Below are 26,368 nucleotides of genomic sequence, written 5' to 3' on the forward strand. Positions count from 1 at the left end.
CACAATATAGTTCTGCATAGTGTGTAACGTTCTGTGTACACGGATTGAAAGGCCATCAGTGGGACCGCCCTGGAGCCAGAGTAGATGGCAATGTGCACACAGCCATTGATTGGGAAATGAAATCACAACAGAACAAGACTGTGAGGGTGGGCCCACCTTTCTCCTGAAGTTTCCACTAACTTATCTGTGCAAAAAGAAGCGGGGGGGGGGGGGTTATGTAGTTGCAGCAGTGACTCAGCTGGGAAAGAAAGGCAACTCGCTGTTTGTTGCTGGGATCTTATTATCAACCAAACCCCCATTGGTTTCATCCATTGTTTTTTGTACCGTTCTTAAAACTATTTTTAGCTGTTTTATGGCGTGTCTGTAAATCAACTTTTGGTGCTTCCCAGTGTAACGAGGGCCTAAAATATTACTGCAAAAGAAAAACACCATTCCCAGGTAATGCGACAAAGCTGCTTTTCAGAGTCCACATGCATATGTCAAAATTTAACAAATATATAGTGCTGTTAGATGGAAGCCTGGCTCAGCTTGGATAATTTATTTCTAGATACTAGAAATGTGTGGCGAGAGTAGAACAGTATGCTGAGTTGTAACTTGCTCTGCAGTATTTTTGCTCTCTTTAAATGTTCCACTTGCCACATACTGAGTAAACTGTTGGGGAACAACAGCAAACATTTTTGCTTCAAAGGCAGCATTTTTCTCCTTGTGAAATGTGCCTTATCCAATGGGTTCAAGTGTGAAATACCTTAGGCTGCTGTTATCAAGCACAAATCTCACTCCCACTTCAAAGTGATAGGAACAAAGTCTCCCCTGTGCAGCTTCTAAAACCCACAACTGGATTTTGCTGTGGGTTTTGGATGCTGCAGTACACAGCTAGAAGTATACTCCATCTAATTAAAGCTTTTACTAAAGTGCCTTCAGGGCTTAATTTCAGCCAAAGCCCCTACGGAAAAACTCCATTACCTCTTTTAGATTTTAGAGGTCAGCTGTAAATAGGCAGAGGCCTCTGCGCATGTTCAAAGTGAATTATCCTCTCATCACAGATCTAGAATTAGGAAAAAGGGCTTTCAGGTCAGATGGTACACTTTCCAAGCAGCCTTGAGAAATTGAATATGCATTTGTCAATTGACTAAATGTTTGTCAATTTGGCAGAAATGCCAAAACCATTAAAATAACTGGCATTTCTGAGGAATTACAAGCAAGGGCGTCCACAGGAATTTTTACAGGGTGGCGGGAGGGAGTAAGCACTCCAAATAAATAAGTAAGGGGGGTTAACCAGAGTTAGAAATATCATACTCCTGTCTTTGTTTTTACTTTTTGTTTTTGGGTAGGCACATGAATGCCTAATCACAGCTGCACTAAAATCTGGGATATCTGATTGTTTTCTCTGGGGCAGCAATTATTTCTCTGCTAGGGAAAAGCAAACTGAAATACAAATGAACCACTAAGTTCTTTATCCAGACAATGGGTGTGTCACTCCAACTCCTCTTTGTCTAACTTCTCATCTCCTTTCCTAAATGTCAATCATTCCTATAACTTCATTCATTGGCTAAAAAAACCTGAAGTGAAGCAGGCTAGTTTTTTAAAAAAACACCAAATGAACAGAATAGTACCTGCATATGTTCGCCTCATCATCTGGGTTCTACAAGGGCTAGATATTTGCTGTTTATTCATTTATTTGTAATAAAAGGGAGGTGGAACCTATGGATTAGGGTTCATCAGGGCAGGAGGCCTCCCCCCTTGTGGGTGACAATAACTGGAAGCTGTAACGACAAAATGAAATAAGTATAACGAAGCAGCACTTTTATATGTCCATCAGTGTTTTAGAGAAACAGAGTTCATAGGGATTCACACTAGCAAACTGCTTTGCATCAGTGACTAATGGGATCAAGAAATGCTATGAAAGAGATTGGGGTTGCGATAAAGCCACTTCCGGCCTGCCCAGGAGGTGGGGTTGCGGGCTTCACGCCCACCCCACGTGAGCAGGGGCTGACCCCGCGAGAACAAGGGAATCCCGGCCGGGTCTGCCCCCCCAGCCAGCCAATCGGCTGGCTGGGGGGACGTGGCCTGGGCTATTTAGGGCCGGCGCGGAGGGGGCTCGCCCTCTTTCCGCCGGCTAGCCCTCACGTTTTCCCACCTTCCCTCCCTCCAGGTAGGCTTTAGGCAGGTCTCTGACTTTGCTATGGACCGGTCTGTCGCCGCAAGGGGCATGGTAGGAATTTTTCCCAATTGGCAATTTACAGCCATTTGGTTTTTCACCTACCTCATAGCAACTCGTCACAACTCTTCGGCATTGGCGGTAGGCATTGGTAAGAAGGGGTTAAGAGGATGTGTGGGGCGGGGAGGAACGCCATCACCTCCCCCCAGTGAGCGAAGGGTGGTCCGTTAAAGGACTCTGGGGGGCGTGGCCCTGTCCGAAGCCTATGGAGGTGTGGGCCAAAGGCACGCCCCAGAGCGGTGACCCCGGGGAGCTCCTAGTCGACGTGCCTCGGCAGGAGACTCCCCCGATATAGTGTTAACCCTTCCCCGTGTCTCCAGCAAATGGGCTGGAGCCGGATAGTCAATAGGACCACTGTCTAAGCCAATGCCTCTCGTTCCTGAATTCAATAAAGTTGTGGCCTAATTCGCCCAATTAACCTTAAATTATGGTGTCTTGTGTCTTTATTTACCCTGGTGGGGGGCGGGAACTCGCCACGCAAAAAGCTAACTTAGCATATTAAGAACATAGGAACAGCCTGCTAGATCAGTCTAGTGCAGTATCTTGTTCTTACAGTGGCCAAATAGACGCCTGTGGGAAACCTGCAAGCAGGACCCAGGAACAAGTGCCCTCTGCCCTCCTGTGGTTTCCAGCAACTGGTATTCAGACACTACTGCCTCTGACTGTTAGGGCACAGCCATCATGGCCAGTAGCCATTGATAGCCTTTTCCAATTTTTTCATTCCTCTTTCAGGCCATTTTAAGTTTGTGGCCATCACTGCCTCCTGTAGAGTTCCAGAGTTTAATTATGCCCAAAGAAGGACTTTATTTCATCTGCCCTGAAACTTAAAACAGGGCAACACAGTAGAACACAGAAAACAAATCTCATACCAAGATACTACTGAGCCGTTTAGTTCAGTATTGTTGACACCGATTGGCACTCTCTTCTGCTGTAGGAGAGTTGCAATAAAATGCTGGTTTATCCCCATACAATTTAACTACAAGTAAGAACGCTCTTTGTGCCCAAAGGACGCATGCTGATAACAAGTCCTGGCGTTTGAAAAGAACCCTTCCATTTCGATAAAAAAAGGGGAAAACAACACACATTTTATTCCGGGCTTGTATCCTAGATTTTGAATGTTATGCTGTCCATGTACATTTAGGACGGTGGAAGGCGCTCTACTTTTTCTCTCGCCCAACAGGCAGCCAAGCAAGAAAGCCACACGGGGCTCCCTTTTCCTGTTCCCAAAGTCAGTTCGTGGAATCTTCCATGTGCGGGGCAAGAGCGGCGAGAGCACATTGCAATCAATGTAAATAAAGTTCTTATAAAACAGCACTAGCTCTCCGTCTACATATTTATACGTGCATACTTGGATAATAAAAACAGTGTTAGAGACTTCTTTCCGTTGCAGTGCTTTGAAATAAACACGCTTTTCTAAAAAATAGAAAAAGGGAATTCTGTTGCTGCCGGAAGATATTCCGTCATTGGCTTGAGGGTCTGGGATGTGGGGGGACCCACTGGGGTTGCTTGCTCTTGCAGTTTTTAAAAGTTATTTTAGCAGTCGGTGAGTGCAGAAAAAGAGAGGATAGACAGATTTAAAGGAAGAATCCAGTGAAAGTTTTTAAGCAGCGAAAGTTCGTTTTGGAAACTCGGCAATCCTGTCTCTTCCTAATCCACATCATAAGGCTGTTCTATGTACTTCCACCACTTCTGCCCCGCACATGGAGAATCCTAAAACGTGCAACCGAGAACCGGACGTATAGCTTAAAATCTGCAGCGAGGTCTCCCTCTAGCCTCCGCTACCGGTTTCGTTTCTAATGGAACCACCAGCAGAGACCACGGTGAACAGGGTTTGCCGTAGAGATAGGGGGGAAAGCATGCGCGCCTACACACACGGACCTGTTTGCTTTTTCTCGCTTTCTTTGGTTGAGGAGGAGCCGTATTTTGAGCTCCTCCCTTGTCCCCAGCCACGCTCCGCCTTCCCGTTTTCCGAGCCGCTCTAGCCGCCCTGGCCCCACCTCTGTCTCACCGAGGGTGACCGATGCTCCCTCTTCGTTGGAGCGGCCTTTGTCGCTGCTGTCGGCGGGTCGCGCGCGCGCAGTCATGAATAGTCAAGAAGGGTAATGAATATTCATCAGCTCCTCGAGCCCCGGCGAGCCAGAGCATAGCGGAGCGCGCGGGTGGGTGGGTGCTCGGACGTGGCTGGCCGGGACTTTGCCCCTGCGGAGACACTCCTGGTCCGGGCGCAGCTCGCTCATGGCTCCCAGGGCAGCAGCGCCGGGAAGCGCCCGGTGAGCGCGGCTTCGGGTTGCCGGGGCGCGGTGGGGGCGCCGGGCGGAGGGTTTCGGGTTCTGGGCGGAGGTGTGAGGGGAACGTGACCCCCATTTATTAGGAATCAGGCTGCAGAGGGGCGAAAAACTCCCCATAAACTGTAGGGTCCTCACGTCCTCACTCTGGCTTTGTTTTTGTTTTTTGTTTAGAGATTTCTGTACAGTACCACCAAAATATTATATGTATATATGCATATGCATATAGGTGTGTGCGCACGTGTTTGTATTTTTTTGGCGTGGCAGCAGCTACCCTTCGGAACTCCCTGCCTATTGACATCAGGCAGGTGCTTTCACTGCTATTTTGGGGGTCTCCTTAAAACATTTTTGCATAGGCAGGCCTACCCAATATATGTAGGGCATTGGATGTGTGTTTTAATCTGTTTTTAGTTCATTTTAATTTAGTTTTGAAAGTTTTAAATTGTTGTTTTTACCAACCATTTTAATATTTAGTTCATTTTCGTAAACTGCTTTGAGAGTTCTTCTTTTTTTCTTTTGCAGTTGAGCAGTGTATACATTTTTTGACGCAAAGAAATATAGTGCTCAGTAAACAAAATCATTAAAATAATCCATGCCAAGTTATGTAAACAGGATAATTAAAAACACCCTAAAGGTGACATAACCCGTTTTTAAGTAAAAAGCCAGCAAAAAAGGTGTGGGTTTCTATCTGGTGTCTGAAAGAATACAAAGGGCAGTTGCAGGCTGTCCCCCGTTTGGGGTAGGATTGAGTCGCATACCAGTAAATTCAGGTTGCACAATTGTAACTGATTGGGAGTTCTTGCGGACCAAATCCACTTCCTCAGAAGATCAGACTTTTGTGATAAGGACAGTAAATGAGGAAAATGGACTAGGATGTTTGAGATAACTTGCTCTAATGCAACGTCATATCAGCCCCCTGCAAACAGATCAGAGTGAATGCTCTTTAAACATTGCTTAATCTCCCTGCAAACAAAACAGGATGAATGCTCAATAAATGCCCATCTGGAAGTACATGTCGGAACTATCCCTGAGTTTGCCAAATTCCCCCTTAAAGCCATCTGAGTGGGTGGTCATCACCACACTCCTGTGGCAGTAAATAGGTAGTACACTTAAGGTGCTCAATGTGTTTCAGGTACGTTCTTTCTTTGTAATGTTTAAAACAGCCCTGTAAGGTAGGTCAGTGCTATTATCTCAGTGTTGCACATGGAGCTGTAAAGGCTAAGAATCTATTGCCTAGTAAATTTGTGACCGATGTCGACTGAGACTTCCTGGTTCATAGCTCAGTCTGTTAGCTGCCTCACTACATTGCACTACACCTGTCAGTATTCATTGAAGAATGTGATATGGTATCAACATGTTTGAGATTACCAAAGGGTGGCTTGAGGGTGTTAAGGGGTGCATTAAGTGTTTTCAAATCTAGGTGAGGAATTATGGGGCACCTCTGGGATGAAGGGCATCCAGGAGTTTCAAATAGTATAATGGTCAATGCTAAGAATGCACATGGTACCCGAGATAGCTTAATGTGGATTATTTGCCCATTAAGCATGCTTTATAACCACTCAGGTGTGCTCATAATTATGTATAAATGTAGTAAGCAGTAGCTTTCACTGGAGTCTTTCTTACAGGTGAAATAGATATTCTGTTTGTGAGCACTTAACTGTGATTGATGGTGGTACTGTAATCATCCCAGATAAAAATATAGGGCCTGATTTAATTAAATAGTCGCACCAGCAGGAGCCATCACAACAAGGCCCATTAGTTCAATCGGACTTCCCCCTTCTCCCTCCCGCCCCGGCCAGATTGGCTCTGCAAGGCCAGAAGAACCCCCAGAATAACAGCAGGCAGGAAAAGGAAACATGGTTCTACCTGACAAGCTGAAATGTTTTCCCAGACAGAATGATTGCAATAGTGCAATGTTGAATTGTACCCACAGACTCCAAGGATATCATTGGCCTCATTCAAATTCAATACCTGCTCTTTACCAGCAGGTCCCAGCGTGGGTTACAGCAATTTAAAATTCAGAATTAAACAGCTAAAATAGGGTGGGACCTGAAAATACAAATCTCAGATGTCAAAGACCAAGGCAAAGAGCGTTTGCTGAAAGCTGTATAGTGAAAAAGCAGGAAGAGGAGACAAGAGTTAGGAAGAAAAGATGGAAAGGAAATTAGGAAAGAGATAAGCTTTGGAGTTGAGAGGGAGGTAATGGGAGTTCTGGGGCTATCGTGTGACTGCTATGAAACCTAATCATGTTTAGGTTTAGAAGACTTGTAGGTGAGATGCCCAATGGAACATCAGGCTAATGCAAGTAGAGAATGAGATCCGTCAGTAAGGCCATAGGGCAACCACTGAAAATAACAAAACAGAAACAAGAACTCGGGACACAATGGTGGTATTCACAGGACAGTCACTCCCATGTGCTTAGGAAAGAGGAGCTGAAAATAATATTTAAAAAGCAAAGGAATAAAGCTTAGGCATTCATCCTTTGATTTCTCCCATGAAGAGTTTTGCATCTCTCAGCAAAACCCTCCTAGTGAACTATCAGAAAGTAACAATGGCATTTTAACTTACAGCTCGAGCACAGTTTGGCTTATCTATTTATTTCAGCTACTTGAAAGAAAGCTGAAGTTCTTCTCGTTTCAGAAGTGTAAGTAGAATAAAACTATTAAAGGTGGCAAATCTGTTCGGAACATTTCCTTAGATGCTGGTGCTGCAGGTTTCTTGCAGTCGAAAGTAGGAAAAGTGTGTGATGCAAGGAGGGAGTTGTGGCAAAGAAGTTTAATTTATGGAAAGCTTAATTTAAGCAAATTAGTTGAAAGATCAAGTCATGCAACAGGTTATATTTTCCCAAGGAGAAACAAATCAATCCTTGCATTTGCTTAGGAAGATGGCTGTGTGGGGCTCTCTTTGTTACTGTGAAGAATTATAGCTTTTTCACATATTTTACTTTTCATTTATTTATTGCATTTCTATCCCACCTTTTTATTCATGGGGCACAATGAGCTCTGGATTTCTTTTCTAGAGCACTTTAGTACATTTCCAACAGAGGATACACCTCTGGTCTTCAAAGAAAAGATCCATGCTAACAGAGAGGATTCTTCATTATTGCTGTAGGGTAGGTTACTATTGGAGTATCGGGGTGAAATCTCTCCCATTCCTGTTTTCAGAGGGCAATTCCAGAATTTCATTTGGTTTCAGCCAGTCTGAACTGAGCAGACCTTTGTGTGTGGCTTGCGTGCTAGCCTGATAACCTGGCTGTTCTTGAATCTGTTCTTTCCAGGCCTCGGCCCCAGCTGGACCGGCAGTTTCTCCAGCGTTTTCTGAAGATCCAAGAAATTTTATTTCCTGCATGCTGCTCCAAGAATGTACTGATGTTCCTAACCTTGCTCATGGTTGCTCTGTTGGGTAAGTGAGTCGGTGGCTAAGAAGGATGATATCAAGCAAGTCCTTTTGCGATCTGCCAGGACTCTTGTCGATGTATATGGGAGCACCCTTGGAGTTCATCCTTTTTCTCTTCCCCACCCTTTACCTCCCCTAGAGCAGCTGGTCATTTACCAGGTGGGATTGATTCCCAGCCAGTATTATGGAGTTCTGGGGAACAAAGACTTCCATGGATTCCAGCAAGTGACGGCAGTTGCACTGATTCTTATTCTACTGAACTCTATGGTAAGTGAAACCTCTTCTTCCTACAAGGAGACGAGAACACATGCAATGCAATTTGTCATGGATGCTTTAGTGGAGATTCCTGCATTGTACAGAGGTACCTCGGGTTAAGTACTTAATTTGTTCCGGAGGTCCGTCCTTAACCTGAAACTGTTCTTAACCTGAAGCACCACTTTAGCTAATGGGGCCTCCTGCTGCTGCCACTCCGGCGGAGCACGATTTCTGTTCTCATCCTGAAGCAAAGTTCTTAACCTGAGGTACTATTTTTGGGTTAGCGGAGTCTGTAACCTGAAGCGTCTGTAACCTGAAGCGTCCATAACCCGAAGTACCACTGTACAGGGTTGGACTAGATAACCCGTGAGGTCCCTCCCACCTCTACAATTCTATGATCCCGTGACACTGCCTTGTTCTGCACATATGTATCCTGAGGGCCAAATGACATGTTAGCTAACGACTAATCACACTTTTTAAAGGCATGCTTAACACTGTCACTTTTATTTTGTTCATTTGTTTTATTTCAACTGTTAAAGGTCTTCATTTTACTATAAATAACATGTGTTTTTTTGGTTTCCATCGTGTGATAACTTTGGGCTGCTTTATTACCTCACAAAAGTGGCTATCCCCAGGGATGGTGCAGTTAAGCCAGGACAGTCAAGTCACCGATTCCAGCCATAGCAATTCAAAAGTTTCTAAGGCACATCTTCATCTTGCGAACTGCCCTAAGATCTTGTGATAAAGGGTGACATAAAACAACAATAACAACAAGAGAGTAACTTTCTAACTCTTCCCTCGCAGTTTCTAAGCTGTGATGGAAAAAGCTAATCTGACTTGGGCCTCTCAGCACTGCTTTCTGGCCACTCTGTTCTGGAAGGTGCTGTTTACTGTAAACCCATCTGGACTGTTAGCTGTTGTGAAGAGCTTTTTATGTCAGCAGTCGGACAAGGGGGGATTCATCTAATGCTTTAAATCAGTTGCTTTGAGCAGAGGATGCCTTCAGACTAGAAGACTTTATTTGGGTCAATGTGTTCATGCAATCCATCGCTGGGGAATCTCTGGGCTAAATTAGCCCCACTAATTTTGCATGCCCATTCCATTTGTTATCGGTGGGGCTTATATCTCACACTGTTTAAATTTGGTGCAAGCCTGCTGGGATTGGCTCCGCTCAGGAAGGTGGGAACATACCCACTTGATGTCATATGACATCGTAAGTGCAGTTGTTGGACCACAAGAGTAGCCATAAATGCTTTTCTTGCCTTAATCTCATCTCCTCTCCCCATTGTGAGTCTCACTTCTCTCTCTTCTCAGCTGAAGAGCTTTGACCAGTTCATCCGCAACCTGATGTATGTGAGCTGGAGGAAGACTCTCACAGAATACCTCCATGGCTACTACTTTCAGGGCCAGGTGTATTATACCTTGAATATTCTGCATGAGGAAATCGATAATCCGTAAGTGGCTGGACATGATTCGAACTCCTCCTGGCACCTTCTAGCATATTTTGTACACCATCTGCCTTGATGAGGGCTGGCTTTGTTGCTCCCCATATACGTTGACCGGCTTTGTTTTTCTCTCCCTAGGGCAGAGCTTTCCAAACTGTGTCGCGACACGTTAGTGTGTCGGCTGCAATGTGTAGGTGTGTCACTCGAATGCTCCCCATGCTCCTCCCAGTGCTGGAAAGGGGTTAGTTTAACCCAGGCATCCTCAAACTCGGCCCTCCAGATGTTTTTGGGACTACAATTCCCACCATCCCTGACCACTGGTCTTGTTAGCTAGGGGTGATGGGAGTTGTAGTCCCAAAACATCTGGAGGGCCAAGTTTGGGGATACCTGGTTTAACCTCCCGTTTGCTAGGAAAATTGAATTAGTCGCAAAATGACACATGTCTAAAAAGTGTGTCACCAACATGAAAAGTTTGGAAAGCTCTACTCTAGGGAGCCATGGGCTTTTCTTTAGACGCACAGGGAAGTAGTTTTAATATCCAGCCAGATGGGCGGGGCATAAATAATAAAATTATTATGATTACATTTTTAATACATGCTCTCTGCTCCAGGCACTGGGTTTTAGCCAGTGTTAGTCCTGCTCAGAGTAGACCAACTGAAATTCATGGATGCAACTAACATTGGCCCATTAATTTTAAAGGGTCTACTCTGAGTAGGGCATAGTTGGCTGCAACCCACCAGGCAGGACTCAAAGCAATAGTTGTGTTAGCAGAAGTCGGCGCAGTGTGTCCCACTAGTGCTACAGGGCTCCTCCCACTGAATGTCCCAGCCATTGGCTTGAGTGGGAGTTTAGGAGAATCCCCAGAGCAGCACATAGGGTGGAAGTGGGGGCGGGAATCAGTCTGGCAAGTGGAAATGCTTGGCCTGACAGATTGACCCCCCTAGTACAATGCTGAATTCCACCCACTATATGTAAAACTAAAATGCAAACTGCAACAACCAAATGTGGGGTGGGGTTTTTTGTCCATATCTAATTGGAGATGTGTAAAGAGGCTAACAATAGCAATATGTGAAAGGGCTCCAGTTATTTAAACTATTGAAATTTAAACTGCTTTAGAGGACAGTTTCCCTGTATTGCTTTAGTTTGCTTTAGTTTAGTTTTTGAAATGCTAGAATCACATTAGGATGCTAATCCCTCGAGATTCTAGTGCCCTCGAGAAGTTTTGGACTACATCTCCCATCAGGCCAGGCCAACATGGATGATGGGATTTGTGACCTTGCAACAACTGGACGGCATCAGGTTAGGGGAGGCTGTTGTTTTATAAGACAAAATGAACCTGCTTGTGAGAAAAAAATTGAAGAGTACTGGTAACTGGATTAAAGTACAATTTGATTAAAGTACAGGCTATCTGACATTGTGGTGTGATCCTTAAGTTGCAGCACAATTAGCATTTGCTTTCTTCATAGTATGGAACAACTATAGGTGTAATTCTGTAGCTGTTTAGATAACTCGCAAGACATGGTTAAGGTTGGAGTTGCAAAGGGGAAGCTACAAACCTAATAATGACTTTCTTTGACTTGATGTTGTGAAACAGGAATTCTAAAAATGCAGTTTTTGGTTCCTGAAAATAACCAGCAGTTGAATTACTCCAATTCTTGGGTAATGTCAACTCAGCAGTGATTGCAGCAAACTGATACAAAAAACAAGCGCTTGTATAGAGCAGTGGAATCAGTGCTCTGCTGGAGGACTCTAATATTTGAGGAAGGAGAAGATGGAGTGTCCCAACAATAAGGTTTATAAGATAAGGCTGGAAGGCTCCCCTTCGAGGCTGTTGAAACAGCTGATTTCTTGCATGCAGGAGGAGGTTGCACTATAATAATGATGATGATGATGATGATGATGATGATAATTTATTATTTATACCCTGCCCATCTGGCTGGGCTTCCCCAGCCACCCTGGGCGGCTTCCCAAAAAATATTAAAATACTGTAATACATGAAACATTAAAAGCTTCCCTAAACAGGGCTGCCTTCAGATGTCTTCTAAAAGTCTGGTGGTTGTTGTTCTCTTTGACATCTGGTGGGAGGGCGTTCCACAGGGAGGGCGCCACTACCGAGAAGGCCCTCTGGCTGGTTCCCTGTAACTTGGCTTCTCGCAGTGAGGGAACTGCCAGAAGGCCCTCGGTGCTGGACCTCAGTGTCCGGGTAGAACAATGGGGGTGGAGACGCTCCTTCTGACTTTGAGATCCCTTCTGACACTGTGATTCTCTGCCAGTAACCATGCTGGTATTTTTGCCAGCTGTTGTTTAGCATTGATTTGCAAGCTAATAATTTTAAAAAGAAAATACGTCCCCAGCCTTAAAACTGCATAACTACCCAGCTCTGATTCTGTGTGGACAAACTGTTCTGTTCCTAACATGTTAACTTTCCTTATGCTTTGCTCATTCTGTCATAGCAGTCAATGCAAATTTAAATATCCTTTTTATCGTGCAGGGATCAAAGAATCAGCCAGGATGTGGAGAGGTTCTGCAAGCAGCTGAGCTCCATGGCCAGTAAGCTCATCATCTCTCCCTTCACACTTGCTTACTACACCTATCAGTGCTTTTACAGGTAGGGGCGGTCTTCACCTAGGGAGAGGGATGACCACATGCTTAGGGGCAGCCCTAACTTTTGTCCCAACTGGAGTACAGCATAGATGAGCCTCTAATATATTAGAAGGCAGCCTTCCGCTGACAGTTTCGCTAATCTCTCTCCATTTCTCTTGCCTAGCACTGGCTGGATGGGCCCAGTGAGTATTTTTGGATATTTTATCATGGGCACAATTGTTAACAAGATCCTAATGAGCCCCATTGTTTCAAAGCTGGTGCAGCAGGAGAAGCTGGAAGGTGATTTCAGGTGAGTTTATTCAGCCGGTCTCATGATCAGTTTGACACTGGAAATAGGTATAGTCTGAAATGATGTGTGTGCCACTGTTCTTTTCTCATTTGCTGGTTGTGATTTGTGTTAAGAGAATCCTTTATAGAAGTCTTCTTAGGATATGAACTTCCTGATGGCTCACAAATGGAATGCACATTGCAAGCCAGATAGACTGCTGCTGCTGAAGATGAGGATGTTCATACACATAAACCTGGCTGTTAAGTCCTTTGCTGTCTCTTGCTATAGCAGAGTTCTGTGTCTGCTCTCCAGCCTAAGTGATGTATATGGTTTGGGGAAGGGGCCTTGGCTCAGCGGTAGAGCATCTGATTTATATGCAGAAGGTCCCAGGTTCAATCCCTGGCATCTCCAGGTAGAGCCAGAATAGATCCTGTGTCTGAAACCCTGGAGAGCTGCTACCAGTCAGTGGTGATAATATTGAGCTTAGTGGACCAGTGGCCTGAGTCATTCTAAGGCAGAAATAAGAATGGGTTTTGCAGAGACGCTGATCACTCAATCCCAAAAAATGACCATTGAAGCAAGTGTTTTCTGGATTTAACAGGTTTAAGCATATGCAGCTACGGGTGAATGCCGAATCTGCTGCTTTTTACAGGTAAGTAAGTGGACATTTCACTTTTTAGTATCTTTTTTCCTGTGACGTCTTTGGTTCCTGCGAGTATTGCACAGTTTGTGTTGAAGTGTGTCCCACAAACTTCTTGGTGGTGGTCAGGTTTGTTTGTTTGTTTTTTGTTCTTTTAAGAAGAAGAAGAAGAGTTTGGATCTGATATCCCGCTTTATCACTACCCTAAGGAGTCTCAAAGTGGCTAACAATCTCCTTTCCCTTCCTCCCCCACAACAAACACTCTGTGGGGTGAGTGGGGCTGAGAGACTTCAGCGAAGTGTGACTAGCCCAAGGTCACCCAGCAGCTGCAAGTGGAGGAGCAGGGAATCGAACCCAGTTCACCAGATTATGAGTCTACCGCTCTTAACCACTACACCACACTGGCTTTAAGTGTAAGATTAGTAATTCATCATTACATAGTTCACTTTGATAATTTGGCTAGATAGCAGGATGTCTGTCCATTCTGTTCTCTATTCTCCACCCACACACCAGTTCACCCATTGTTGTTGTTTGTCGGTTACTCGGCTCACGGAACACCCCACAGTTATGAAAGCAAGAAGAGGAGGAATAACACTAGCAGAACAGGGTGGGGGAAAGAAAGGCAAGCAGGAAAAAACAGAAAGAAAACCACACACGTCATGGCTGCTTTTTGCCACATGAGGTCACTGTTGTTGTTGGAAATCTCACAAGAGTTAAGAAAGTGTGGATTAGGTGTATCTGTTGGTTGTCTCCTCTTCACGCACTTTCCGGGGAGAAGTTGTATTCACGCAGCAACCAATCGCCACCATCCATTTGTCATCCTCTATATGCGCATACATGCATCTTACCCCAGGGTTAAGGTCCGTGGGAATGATCACTGTCCAGACTGACTGTGCGCTACTGTCCTGCTTTTCAGAGCTGGGGAAGTTGAGCACATGCGAACCAACCGCAGGCTGCAAAGCCTCCTGCAGACCCAGAGGGAGCTGATAGGCAAGGAGCTGTGGTTGTACAGTAAGCAGAACTGGTTTCCTTCATCCCCTCCTTCACTCGTTACACAGGGAAGGGAGCTTCTAGATTTCTGCCGTGCAGAAAAGACATTTGGGAAGTGGCTGTTCAAATGGGAACAGAGAACAAGTTGATGAACCAATGAGGGAGAAAATGGGTACTACTGGAATCCAGACCAAAATGGGGTCATTCTGGGCCTTCACAGGAGTGCCTGAAAAGGCCGAACAACAAGGCCTTGAGACTGAACTCTGGGAAAGAATAGTAGCCGCAAGGAAGTAGGCCAAGCAGTGCTTGGGCCTCATGGATTTTGCTATCTCAGGCTCTGTCTGCCAGAGGAGCTGTCTAAACATTTTGTTACTGGGTACTGAGTGCTGAACTGAAATAGATTGTCCTTCTAACTGACAGTTATTATCTTGAGTAGCACTGTTAACTGGCTTTGTTCCCAGAGAATATGTTCCTGATAAACTTTTAAAACATAACACAAAAAACTGTGTAGATGTAATAATGGAATACTTAATGGTTTCGTTTATGTAAAATATGTAGGGATTTATGATATGCAAAATGAACCATGGAAAGAGAAGGGAAGTCACTGATATTTTAAGGATGTTTAAATGAGTATTCTAAATTGTACAACAAAAAAATTAATAAGAATTTTATACATATACATATCAATATCTATATCTACCTATCTATCTATATATAAACTGTGTAGATGGAGGTCCTAGATTAACTGATCTGCCGGCATTACCACTGTATTGTCTTTTTTCTGCTTAGTTGGAATCAACACTTTTGACTATCTGGGCAGTATCCTGAGTTATGTGGTGATTGCTATTCCCATTTTCAATGGAGTTTACTCTGATCTGGATCCAGCAGGACTGAGCTCTTTGGTTAGCAAGGTAAGCTTTTTGCAGCACCATAGCTCAGCGCTAGAGCACATAATGTTTTGCATGCAGAAGGTCCCAGGTCCGATATTCCTACACACTGACCTGTGATGTCCTGTAGGCTGTAGTGCCAGGAGTAACATTTCCTCGGTGATCTTACTGGTCTACAGGGAAGAAATTGGTCCTTCATTTAACCTGGCCCCGAGTTGCTCAGAGCTTTAAACATTAGTAACAAGAGCTTGAGTGTAGCCTGATAGTTGATTGGCAGCCAGTGACGTTCCCTCAGCCCAGGTGTAATATGTGGGAGCTCAGGTGTTCCAGCCAGCTCTGTGTTGTTGCTGCCCTGCCTAACTCTGCAAACTGTTATGCTTTCCTGGCATAGGGCTTTTGACCACATAATAGCCTTAAACAGCTCAGGACCGCAATACCTCAAGAACCGCCTCTCCTCGTATGAACCAACCCAGACCCTGCAATCATCATCTGAGGTCCTTCTTTGTGTGCCGCCATTGTGAGAGGTTTGGAGGATGGTAACACAAGAGCAGGCCTTTGCAGTGGTGGCTCCCCGCTTGTGGAATGCTCTCCCGACAGGGAAGCTCACCTGGAGCCTTTGTTACATATCTTTTGGCGCCAGGCAAAATTATTGTTTTCGCTTGTTGCTATGTTATGTATTGAATTCAATTTATAATTTCGGTCACAGACCAGTTCCAGCCCACATACAATATCAAAGAAGTCATAAAACACGATAGGGATACATTTGAATTTGCAATTAGGTATAACAGGGACACTACAGATATAGCAACAGTTAAAAAATATATAAATTAAAACTTAGACACTAACATATAACCTAAAATTATCTTTTAAGGCTTAAATCATCATGATAGCACAGCTTGTTCCCTAAGTTTTATGGCAAACGCACAGAATTTGGCTACCCTTAACGTGATCTCAGGATCCTTGTCCTCTACCAGGGATTTTAGACATTGAAGTTCAGATTCATTTGGAGATTTTTGCATAGCAGGGGTAATAAATACCGAGCGTATATCCCCGTAGAAATGGCAGCGTAAGAAGGCATCAGAGACAGTTTCTACCTCCATTAAGCTGCAGGGGCAGACTCGTTCCTCATATGGTTTACCCTTGAATCTGCCCTGCAGTAAGGCAGATGGCAGCACGTTGTATGTTATGCATTGTTGTGTTTTTTATATTGTAAACGGCCCTGTGACCCTCAGATGAATGGCAGCATAGAAATTTAACAAATAGTAAATAATGAGTAGTAATTGGAAGCAATGAAGAGCAAGTCAGTCCAAAGACAGGGCCAAACCACCACAAAGAGAGAACAAATGTGATACCTCAAGCGCTACTGGTGGTGGTTTTATTGCTCTTTTGGGGAGATGGCACTGTTTTTTAGGGATGCTGTCTCTTTATATCCCAAGTAGAAGCTGGGAAGGAGATCAGCAAGAGCACACAACTCTGCCACAGGGTGTGTGTTGCTCCAGCATCCTAAAACACTGCATAGGTGCATACACAGAAGTACACACAATCTGTACTCCACTTTTTTAAGGGGCTTAGTCCACATGTTGAATTTTAAATTCACCATACAATGCAGTCATTCGCATAGATGCCTGCACCTGTGTACAGCATAATGTGTGAATAGCCTTCCTGCTGGGAGTTTGCAGGTACAGGGCAGCAGAGAGTTAAGGCAGCAAATTTATTGCTTCATCTGTCATAGCATGAGATCCTTCCCTCTGTAAACAAGATGTGGCCTAATTCAGTCCTGGGAGCGAGCCTGCCATAACGTAATCCATTTAGCCCAACCAAACAGTCAGGAACTAATTGCAGAGGGATAAAAATAGTTGAGCCTGGCATTCCTCACTGTGCAGCAAGAGGCTTCTTTAGATGAGGTCTGGCAGCCTCCTGGGAGCAAAGGTGGACCTTGGCAAGATCAGCCTGAAGCTAGATTGGAAAAGCTGTAGGCTGCTGTTTATATGTAGATATGTGTGTGTGTGTGTGTGTGTAAGTGTATATATGAGGGACGCGGGTGGCGCTGTGGTTTAAACCACAGAGCCTAGGACTTGCCGATCAGAAGGTCAGCGGTTCAAATCCCCGCGACAGGGTGAGCTCTCATTGCTCGGTCCCTGCTCCTGCCAACCTAGCAGTTTGAAAGTGCAAGTAGATAAATAGGTACCACTCTGGCGGGAAGGTAAACGGCGTTTCTGTGCGCTGCTCTGGTTCGCCAGAAGCGGCTTAGTCATGCTGGCCACATGACCCGGAAGCTGTATGCCGGCTCCCTTGGCCAATAAAGCGAGATGAGCGCCGCAACCCCAGAGTTGTCCGCGACTGGACCTAACGGTCAGGGGTCCCTTTACCTGTGTGTGTGTGTGTGTGTGTGTGTGTGTGTGTGTGTACACACGCACACACAATTGCAATCCCTGGTCCTCTAACCATGTTAGGGCTCATTGCTTTCAAGCTCTTAATTGCACTAAAATTTCAAAGCCAGTTTGGTCTATAATCTAGATATATTACAGAGTACAGAGGCCAACGAGCCTTCTGTTTTGGAGTAGCTTTCTGTTAGGCAGCGGTCCCTGTGTAAAGTGTGTCTTGCCTCCTATAATGTGCCAGTAATCCAAGCGGCCTAAGGTTACCGGATTTATTTCAATGAATCCGGGGACACTTTTCAACTTCAATGGATTTTGTATGGGGACTGATTTGTACATCTGGGGACTGTCCCTAGGAAACGGGGACGTTTGGTAACCTTACTATAGTTACCAAATAGTGTATTGGAGGAGGGATGCTCTTCTGAGGCAACCTCAATAGGCATCTTGCCCCTGCAGCCTTGGAAAGTGAGGAAGGAGTGTGTTAATTCATTGGTGACTTCCTAACCCTAGGGTCTTATTCCTCCTTGGCCAAGTGTCTTTCTTCAGTCTAGCCCTCCGTTTGCTTCTTCCTTGCTGGCTTACTCAGCGAGAGCCCTTTGTAGCTGAGCTCATGCATGCGTACTTGCTGTTGAGTGGGCCAGATACCAGAATCCCTGCTCCCTGGGGCAGTTGTGTTTCTGTGTTACTCGTTTGCAATAAATCAACAAACCTGAGAATCTCAGTGCTTCTCTTTTTGCCTTTACCCTCCTAACTGTGGTCAGTGTTTGCTGAAAGCTTAGAAGACAACAGGAGGCTTTTGCAGGTCGCTTGAACAGATTCCTGCCATTACCCCCACCACCCCCAAGTTTTGTTTTCCTTTATCAAAAATGGCAATCAGCCTGCTGAGGTTTTGCAAAAATTTTGACCCACGTAATTGTTTTTGCAAAACGATCAGTCCATCTCAGGAATCAGATAATGCTCAATTCTGCTACCAGCTGGGGAGCCAAACCACTCCCCCAACTGATTTTGAGGCATGAAGATGTGGAAGCTGCTTCTTGTATGTTTTTGCTTCCCAGCCCTTGCTAATGCTTGGCTTGTGTGTGATTTGTCTTGCAGAATGCCTTTGTCTCTCTTTACCTCATTGGCTGCTTCAGCCAGCTCATTGACCTCTCCACCACCGTGTCTGACGTAGCTGGCTATACACACAGGTAAGTCCTCTTGCCTGCTTGAGGGGCACCTATGTCATAATAGTGAGGACCTGTGTGTGTAAAAAAAAAAAAGAGCATCTGCTTCTTATGGATCCATCAAAGGTAATAAACAATGCAGGAGACTCCTGTGTCCCAGTATGGGTGCACTAAGTCGGTCTCTCTTCAGAGGCATCCATTCAAAAGAAACAAACAAGGAATCTCCTTTCCCCATTAGGCATAGAATGTCAAATATATTTTGTTATAATCTTTGTGTCTGCTGCAGCGGAGAGAATCTGAATTTTTCCTCTTAAATCAATTAGCAGGCTGATATTTCTGCCCATGTGACATGGTGTTCAGACTATGTACGTTAGGTGATCATTACTATCCTGCAAACAATATTCACTACTTACCAGGTTTTAGTAATATGTTAATAAACCTTTTTCTTTTCCCTTGTGGAGATTAGGCTTCTGGGTCTTGTCATTCAGGCTAGTTTGCTGCTTTGGGGCATCACTGCTACTCCTTGATTAGCAACTTTCTTGGGGTTTTTTTGTAGAATTGGGGAGTTGCTGGAGATGCTGTTGAAACTTTCCAGGAAGCAAAACGACTGTGACTCCCCAGGCAAATGGGAATTCAACAGGTGAGTATCTCTAGCTAACATCAAGCATGGGACGACAGTTTTCCTGTTTTTGCTATGGTGTTTCTTGTACCACCGAGTGGTGAACCTAAAAGGCAGCCAAACACCTTGGCCACTGAACTGTGATGTTTCCTTCTACTTACCTTTCCTCCTTTCTTGTGGTGGGGGCACTGATGCCATCAGCGTTTCCAAAGAGGAGGTGGTCTCAAGCGACACAGCTTTCCTCCTGGAGAAAATCTCTCTCTCTGCTCCCTCTGAGAAGCTGCTCATTAAGGATCTAAACCTGAGAGTCACGCAAGGGAACAATCTACTGATCACCGGGAACACAGGGACAGGGAAGACATCTTTGCTGCGTGTCCTCGGTGGCCTCTGGGAGAGCAAGCAGGGTGAGTTCATCAGCCTCCTTGAAACATTCCTTTGGTGAAAGGGGGCCCTTGCAGCAGATTGGAGGGTGGAACATGGTTTCCCCATAGGTTTGTGAGGCAAATGCTGGATTTGGACTGTTCAGGAACCCAGATGTAGTCTCTTTCGTGCTTGAGTTCTTAGTGATATTGCCCTCCCCAGTGCAGACTTAATGGTGGCCTCGGCCCAGTATATCTGAAGGAGTGTCTCCACCCCCATCGTCCAACCCAGACACTGAGGTCCAGCGCCGAGGGCCTTCTGGCGGTTGCCTCACTGGGGGAAGCCAAGTTACAGAACCAGGCAGAACCAGGCAGAGGGCCTTCTCGATAGTGGCACCCGCCCTGTGGAACGCCCTCCCATCAGATGTCAAAGAAATAAACAACTATTTGACGTTTAGAAGACATCTGAAGGCAGCCCTGTTTAGGGAAGTTTTTAATGACTGATTTTTTAATGTATTTTTAATCTTTTGTTGGAAGCTGCCCAGAGTGGCTGGGGAAACCCAGCCAGATGGGCGGGGTATAAATAATAATTTATTTATTCATTCATTCATTCATTCATTCATTCGTAGCCACTGCCATAGACATTGCATGGCACTGCAGAACTAGGCAAACCACTGCCCCTTAGCCCCCATCTCTCTTTTCCCCTCTGCCACCCCAATATGGGGAATTATACTAGCCTGCTGTACAAGGTTGTTGTAAGAAGTATTGAGATAGCGGCCTTGGCACATTCAAATTGTGGCTTATTAAGCCAGGTTGTGCATGAGCTCCACGCACCCGCCCACAGCTCCTTTGCTCCTTCCTTCAGGCAAGTGGCAATATGAGCCAGACATGGGTTCGTATTACAGGCAGACTGGGAAGCTACAATTAATGGCTTTCAAGCAAACCAAGCTGTGAAGCCAAGGTTTAAAGTTAGCTTACAAATCCTCCCCGGTTTGAAAGCTATTAACCATAGTTCCTGGTTTGCATATAATGGGAGGTTCTGGTTTCCTGTTGCTTCACCACTTGCACGAAGGGAGGAGCAAAGCAAGAACGAAGGGGCTTTCATGCAGGTGCACAGAGCTGGTTTATATTCTGGTTTATTAGGCCAGGGTATGATTGCGCAGACTAGATCAAATCCAAGTGTTAAGTTCAAGTTTGTTACCGAAGTGTTGGCTCATAGGCTTATGTCTGTGTGATTCCTTCTGCTGGGTCTCTGCAGGGGACGTCCACATGCTGACTTGCTTTGGCCCCCATGGGGTGGTTATCCTGCCACAGCGGCCATTCTTCACAGATGGGACCCTGCGGGAACAGGTAAGTGACCTCGGTGCCAGATTCCCAGGGTGGGGGTGGTCCTCTGCTCACCCACAGACTAGTTTGGTAACAGTGGCAATTCTAAAAACAACAACCAACCATACCTGTTACAATTGCTGCAAGCTGAATTGCCAGGAAATGGCCTGCCTTAATTCAATACATGGGGCCAGAGGCCTATTAATGTTTATTAGAAAGCTCTTAGCAGAGAGAGTATTGTGGCTGCTTCCATCTGCGTAAGACTGCGGTGGAGACTCTCATTTGGAGTATGTGTCTGGTTTATTTGATTTAGGTGATATACCCTCTGAAGGAAATCTATCCAGTTTCGGGTGAGTGGAAATGCACTGGAACTCTTGTGCCCAAATGGGCTCAGATTGCTTTGGGCTTTTCCTGTGCTGCTGCTCTTCTCTGCAGTGTGTGTGTGTGTGTGTGTGTGTGTGTGTGTGTGTCCACGCTGCATGAATCAGCATTGTGCTTGCCTGGGTCTTCTTTCAGTAGCTGTATCTGTTTTCCTGCAAAACTTAGCTGAACCAGGATATTAATCGCAGGGGAGTGTTCGGTATGTGGAGTGGTGCAAAATGTCCATTCTTGTGCTTACTCGGCATGGAGGCTGTGAAGCAAAAGGAAGCTTTCAGTTGGTTATATGCACCCATTAAAGGTCTTGCCCAAACTTCAGCTTGATCCGAGCAGTTTTCTGCTTGTCCCACACTTTCTGGCCACAGATCCAAGAGGTTTTCTCTTTGCCCTGCCGTGCTTGCTTTCCCCAAGAAAAAACCCCTTTACCGCTGAATCGGAGCAAACGTCAATCCGCAGAAAGGTGGTAAAAATCAGGTTTTCCTAGGGGAAAGCAGGACAAGCGGAAGCCTGGATGAGTCTCTAATGTATTAGGATCAAATGAGTACTTTGCATGTGTGAAGCAGTCCTGACAATGATCAAATGGTGCCCCTGTGGTGGAGAAAGCTAACTTTGTTTGGGCTGTCTGAAAGTAAAACTAATCTTTATTAGTGAAAATGAAGTTCTCAGACCAACTGGAGCCCCTAGGGAGACATGTTCTCTAAATAAAGCAATATAAAGAGGCATCTGTTCTCTGCTTCCAGATAGTCTGGAAGATCATCTGAATATAAACCAAATTAATATATGGTAAATAGAAGCCAGCAGTTACTTTGTAGGTTGTCAGGCCTTCTGCTTTGCTTCTGTCTCAGTGATTACTAACTCTGCTATTTGGATTAAGTTGTTCCTCCAATAGATGCATGTTCAATTTCTCTAATTTCTTAGATCACTCCTGTTCTCCCATTGCCTTCGTCTTCATACTTGGGATACCTAAATTAAAGGGTTGGTGTGATATAAATGCAATGCTACCAAATGTTTTAACCATGTTTCAAAGATAGTTTTCGATACCAGCTTAAAGAGGAATGCCTATTAAACCTGTTTGATTTATGTTCATGAAAGGTTTTTAAGCAGATACTGGATGGTCACCTGTCAGGGATGTTGTAGTAGAAAATTTCCTGCATTGGCAGGGGGTTGGATTAAGTGATCTTCCTCCTCTCTGATTCTTTGTTGTTGCCAGTGTTGACACTCAATATTATGGAGTGCCCTGCTGCTTGCCCCACACACCAACACCCATCTCAGTTTCCCTTGGAGTTTCCCTTTCCAAGATGACAACATCTTCCTGCTCCCAGTCTCAGTTTCCCCTAGGACTGCTATTCATCCCTGCCTCCGTTTCCCTTCCTCGTAATTTTCCTCTTTGTGACCCAACAGCTGCACGACCACAGTGTGTTCTTCCTGAGCTTCCAAACCTGCAAAAGAGTCATGGTGTCTTCCCCCCTCCCCCATATCTCCCATCTACAGCTTCCCACCAAAAGAACTACAATATTTCTTCTCCACCTCCTTCTTTCTGTCACCTGACAGAAAAAGCCTTCCTTGGTGTCAGAAAGAAAGAGGATGAAAGTACTATTCCTAAAAGTTCTTCCCATAGGAGATAGAATTCTAGAGTAAGCTCAGAAGATGTCCACCTGAGCTGAAAGTCCATCTGTTAATTGGCTTCCTCCCATTGTTATGTACATTATGTGGTGATACATCCTATTGATAACTTGGGATGGGCTTCCACATGATATGTTTAGGTTTGAGCTATTGGCTTTTCAGATCTTCTAAAGCATGATCAAAGCAGCCAAACCAAGTGCAAAGAGGTCCCTGTCCCCTGATGACCCATCTTCAGAGTGACCCTTCCCCCCACAGTCCTGTTATCATGAATGTAATTCCTTGCACAATAGGGTCTTCGGATGATGAAAGGATTCTGAGATTCCTGGAGCTGACTGGGTTGGTGAGTTACCGAGGGAATAAAGGATGCGCTTTGATTTCTGTCCCGATTTGGGGATAGAAAGTGGCTATAAAAGCTCAGCAAGGTGCACTGTAAATGTCTGGATCATTCCTAAAATGGAGGATGCTGGGATTGCCAGAAAGCCCCACTGTTTGGCCATGGAAGATTGGATCAGTCCAAAGAGTAATGTGGTCTCCATGAATTCTGAGATGAATGTAGCTCTGAGTATGTGCTATCTTGTATTCCAAAGCCTGGGCTGTTGGAGGGGGATTTCCAGCTGGTGGCAGAGGACAGAGTGACTCCAGGAGACATAGGTGTAAAAACCCAAACTAAAACGAAGACTTTATTACTAAACAATAAACACAAACTCTGGTGGGTGTTATTCCTGCAGGCAGGCCACAAAACTCAGCTTTTTCCCTTTATAGCCACGGCCAGCTGCAGCCAATTAATCCCAGAAACTTCTTAAAGGTATACACACATGTTTCTGTGCCGAATGTCCCCTAACATGGGCAACTATATTAAAAACTGCTTCCAAAGCTGAGCTCTGGCTCAAATTAAGCCCTGGTTTATGTACATCATATGAGCAAAAGCAACAGAAGTTCTGATGACCATGATGATTATATAGAAGGCATGGGAGCAAAACAAAAATGACAAGATGACACCAATTACCAGCTGGCAATGGGTGGGCAGGATTAAGACAGAAAATGTCCTTATGGCTGTGTCCACCTCTTGACCAAGGCTGGAATAATTTGTTTTTCACCTTCTTTTTTATGCAGTCTGATTTGCTAGCAAGGACAGGTGGTTTGGACCAGCCAGTGGACTGGAACTGGTAAGGCTGTTTAGTGTGACAGTGGGGCTCCTGTTGTTTGCTGTGGGCAAGTCTTGAGCTGCAAGGTTGTTCTAATCACAGATTGTTTTGCCTTTGCTGCAGGTATGATATTCTGTCTCCAGGGGAGATGCAGAGGCTCTCCTTTGCCCGACTTTTCTATCTCCAGCCTCAGTATGCAGGTGAGGAAGGTGTTTCTTTCTGAGTTCCTTAATTATGGGACTCCCTGCTTTGCTTTTTACCTTGACCACAGACAATCCCTGAATAGCCAGCGTTATGAGATGGAATGTTGTGCAGAAGAAGGTAGCACAAGGGCCATTGGCTACCTGTTGGCTACTGCCTGTGATTTTACTGATGGCAGGCACCACAACTTCTAATCTAACCATCCCAATCTGCCTCTTTTCCTCAGCTTTGTAACTGGCTTATATTTTCTTGCTGGTTTAGAGGGTCAGAACTCTCCATTGTACCAGCCCAGTACGTAGAGAGTGTTCAGGTTGCCTTTTGTAGTGGAAAACAACTGGTGAACAGCTATCACTTTGCAAATTTGTCACACTTTATTCAAGAGGAAGAGACTTGGATGGTGCCATATTGAGAGGATTCCCGTATGGGTGTTGTTGTTTTTTGCTTGCAGTGCTGGATGAAGCTACCAGCGCACTCACAGAGGATGCAGAGGATGAGCTGTACAGGATCTGTGCACACCTGGGAATGACTCTGGTCAGCGTGGGACATCGCAAGAGCCTGGAAAAGGTAGGGTGGTGTGGAGTCAATCTGTCTGAGCAGAACTGCTGGGACAGATAAGGTTTTATTTTCACGGGGCCAGTGGTGTGTGTGTGTGGATGGCAAAATCCCTCTTAAAGCCATAGCTCTCTGTTTCTGTACTTACTCTTTATTTTCAGTTTCACAGTTGGCGTCTGAACCTGTACGGAGAAGGTAAATGGGAGCTCAGCAGAATAAAGAAAGACTGAGCCACTCCCTGACTTGTCATGGACAACAGCCAAAAAGAATGCAACTAAAGCCTCAGCTGGGTCACATACCAAAGTGCCTTGAAATGAACACACCTTTTACAGGAAGCATGTATCTGAAATATTTCAGGACTTCAAAGCCAGCAGGTGCATTAAGGCTTATTTGACCCAAAGGTCTCCAGCTTATACTGTGAAAGAGCAGGGGGATTCAAACTCCTCCCCCCCACTTTGCCTTTCTGTATAAATGGCTACCAGTCCACTGTTCTGACTGCTGCGTCTCCCACTCAAGATCTCTCCCAGAAGGAAGGAAGAGGCCTTTGCTGCTTCCATCCTTGCAACTTCTTTAAGTGAAAACAACTTTGAATAACATTGAAGCAGTGCTGGCAGTGAATGGAGCAGGATCCTTCTCATCTGAGACTGAGAAGGATGTATTGGTTTCAGTATTGGAGCTTCTGCCTCGTTGCCACAGCCAGGAGCCTCCATGTGGGAAGATCTCTATCTCTGCTGTGCTCAGGGGGCTGCCTTGCTCTTGGTTGCCCACAAGTGTGAAAATACATGTCTGTTTTGGAAGTTTACCAGAAGCATATATTATACACAGATTTCCCCTTCACCCGATGAACCTATTTTTGTTTAAATAAGCGTTCATTAAAGAGCCTGAAAGTGCTGAGGATCTCAGGCCTTCATACCACAACAGTGTACTTCAGGCTTCCTCAACCTCGGCCCTCCAGATGTTTCTGGCCTACAACTCCCATGAACCCTAGCTAGCAAGACCAGTGGTCAGGGATGATGGGAATTGTAGTCCCAAAACATCTGGAGGCCTGAGGTTGAGGAAGCCTGGTGTACTTCCTCCACATCTTTAGTTTCCATGGAGGGTCAGCATTTGAACCAGCAGAGCAGTTAGAAGGCATGTGATTGACAAGGCTGCAATATATTCAGTAATATTACATGCAGTAATTAATACCTGCAGCTGAGGCAGGTGTCTAGACGGACCTCACTGAAGTGTCTCATTGAGACAGGTGGAAATGCTGTCTAGCAGAGAATCCGTGGGCTAATGCCAACTGCAAGGGCTACTTTCTTTGGACTAATTTGTATTTTTTTATTGGATTAGAATAATAAAAGGGAAGAGTGACGTGAAAGACAAAGCTTGAAAACGTGTGTGTTTGTCCTATATTGTTTTGAAGTCCAGAATCTGGAAGAAGTCATGGTAAGGCCCCAGATCTGCACAGCATCCAATCATTCTGTATACTTTTCTCTATTCATACATCCGTACTGCCGCCTCCGCTCTCCTTTTAACTACCTGCCCAATGAATGCTTCAGGTGGCGAAAACCGAGTGTTCCCCCCCCCCTCCCAGAACCTGGAGTAAAGTAGACAGACTTGCAGATCTGTTCCAGTGTGAATTTTCTTTTTA

General features: G+C 45.2%; 1 protein-coding gene across 6 annotated transcripts; it reads left to right on the top strand.

Moving 5' to 3' along the window:
- Nucleotides 1-4,216: 4,216 nt before the first annotated feature.
- ABCD4 (ATP binding cassette subfamily D member 4) lies at nucleotides 4,217-26,339 on the top strand. 6 transcript variants are annotated; one of them, XM_080978282.1, is made up of 19 exons: nucleotides 4,217-4,317; nucleotides 7,781-7,905; nucleotides 8,039-8,166; nucleotides 9,469-9,608; nucleotides 12,091-12,207; nucleotides 12,367-12,492; nucleotides 13,073-13,123; nucleotides 14,028-14,122; nucleotides 14,891-15,012; nucleotides 18,462-18,553; nucleotides 19,086-19,169; nucleotides 19,350-19,552; nucleotides 20,766-20,857; nucleotides 21,147-21,183; nucleotides 23,125-23,174; nucleotides 23,948-24,000; nucleotides 24,103-24,179; nucleotides 24,629-24,744; nucleotides 24,894-26,339. In XM_080978282.1, the coding sequence occupies exons 1-19, from the start codon at nucleotides 4,301-4,303 to the stop codon at nucleotides 24,960-24,962; spliced, it is 1,794 nt and encodes a 597-aa protein (XP_080834408.1). In that variant the 5' UTR covers nucleotides 4,217-4,300; the 3' UTR covers nucleotides 24,963-26,339. The 6 variants fall into 6 exon arrangements, with proteins under 6 accessions (XP_080834408.1, XP_080834410.1, XP_080834407.1 ...); XM_080978281.1 differs by lacking the exon at nucleotides 4,217-4,317 and adding an exon at nucleotides 4,359-4,488; XM_080978285.1 differs by lacking the exon at nucleotides 4,217-4,317 and having other exon boundaries at nucleotides 8,044-8,166; nucleotides 9,469-9,612.
- The last annotated feature ends 29 nt before the right edge of the window (nucleotides 26,340-26,368 follow it).

This window comes from Podarcis pityusensis (genome assembly GCF_964106645.2).
Source record: "Podarcis pityusensis genome assembly, chromosome: 1".
NCBI classification, from domain to species: domain Eukaryota; kingdom Metazoa; phylum Chordata; class Lepidosauria; order Squamata; family Lacertidae; genus Podarcis; species Podarcis pityusensis.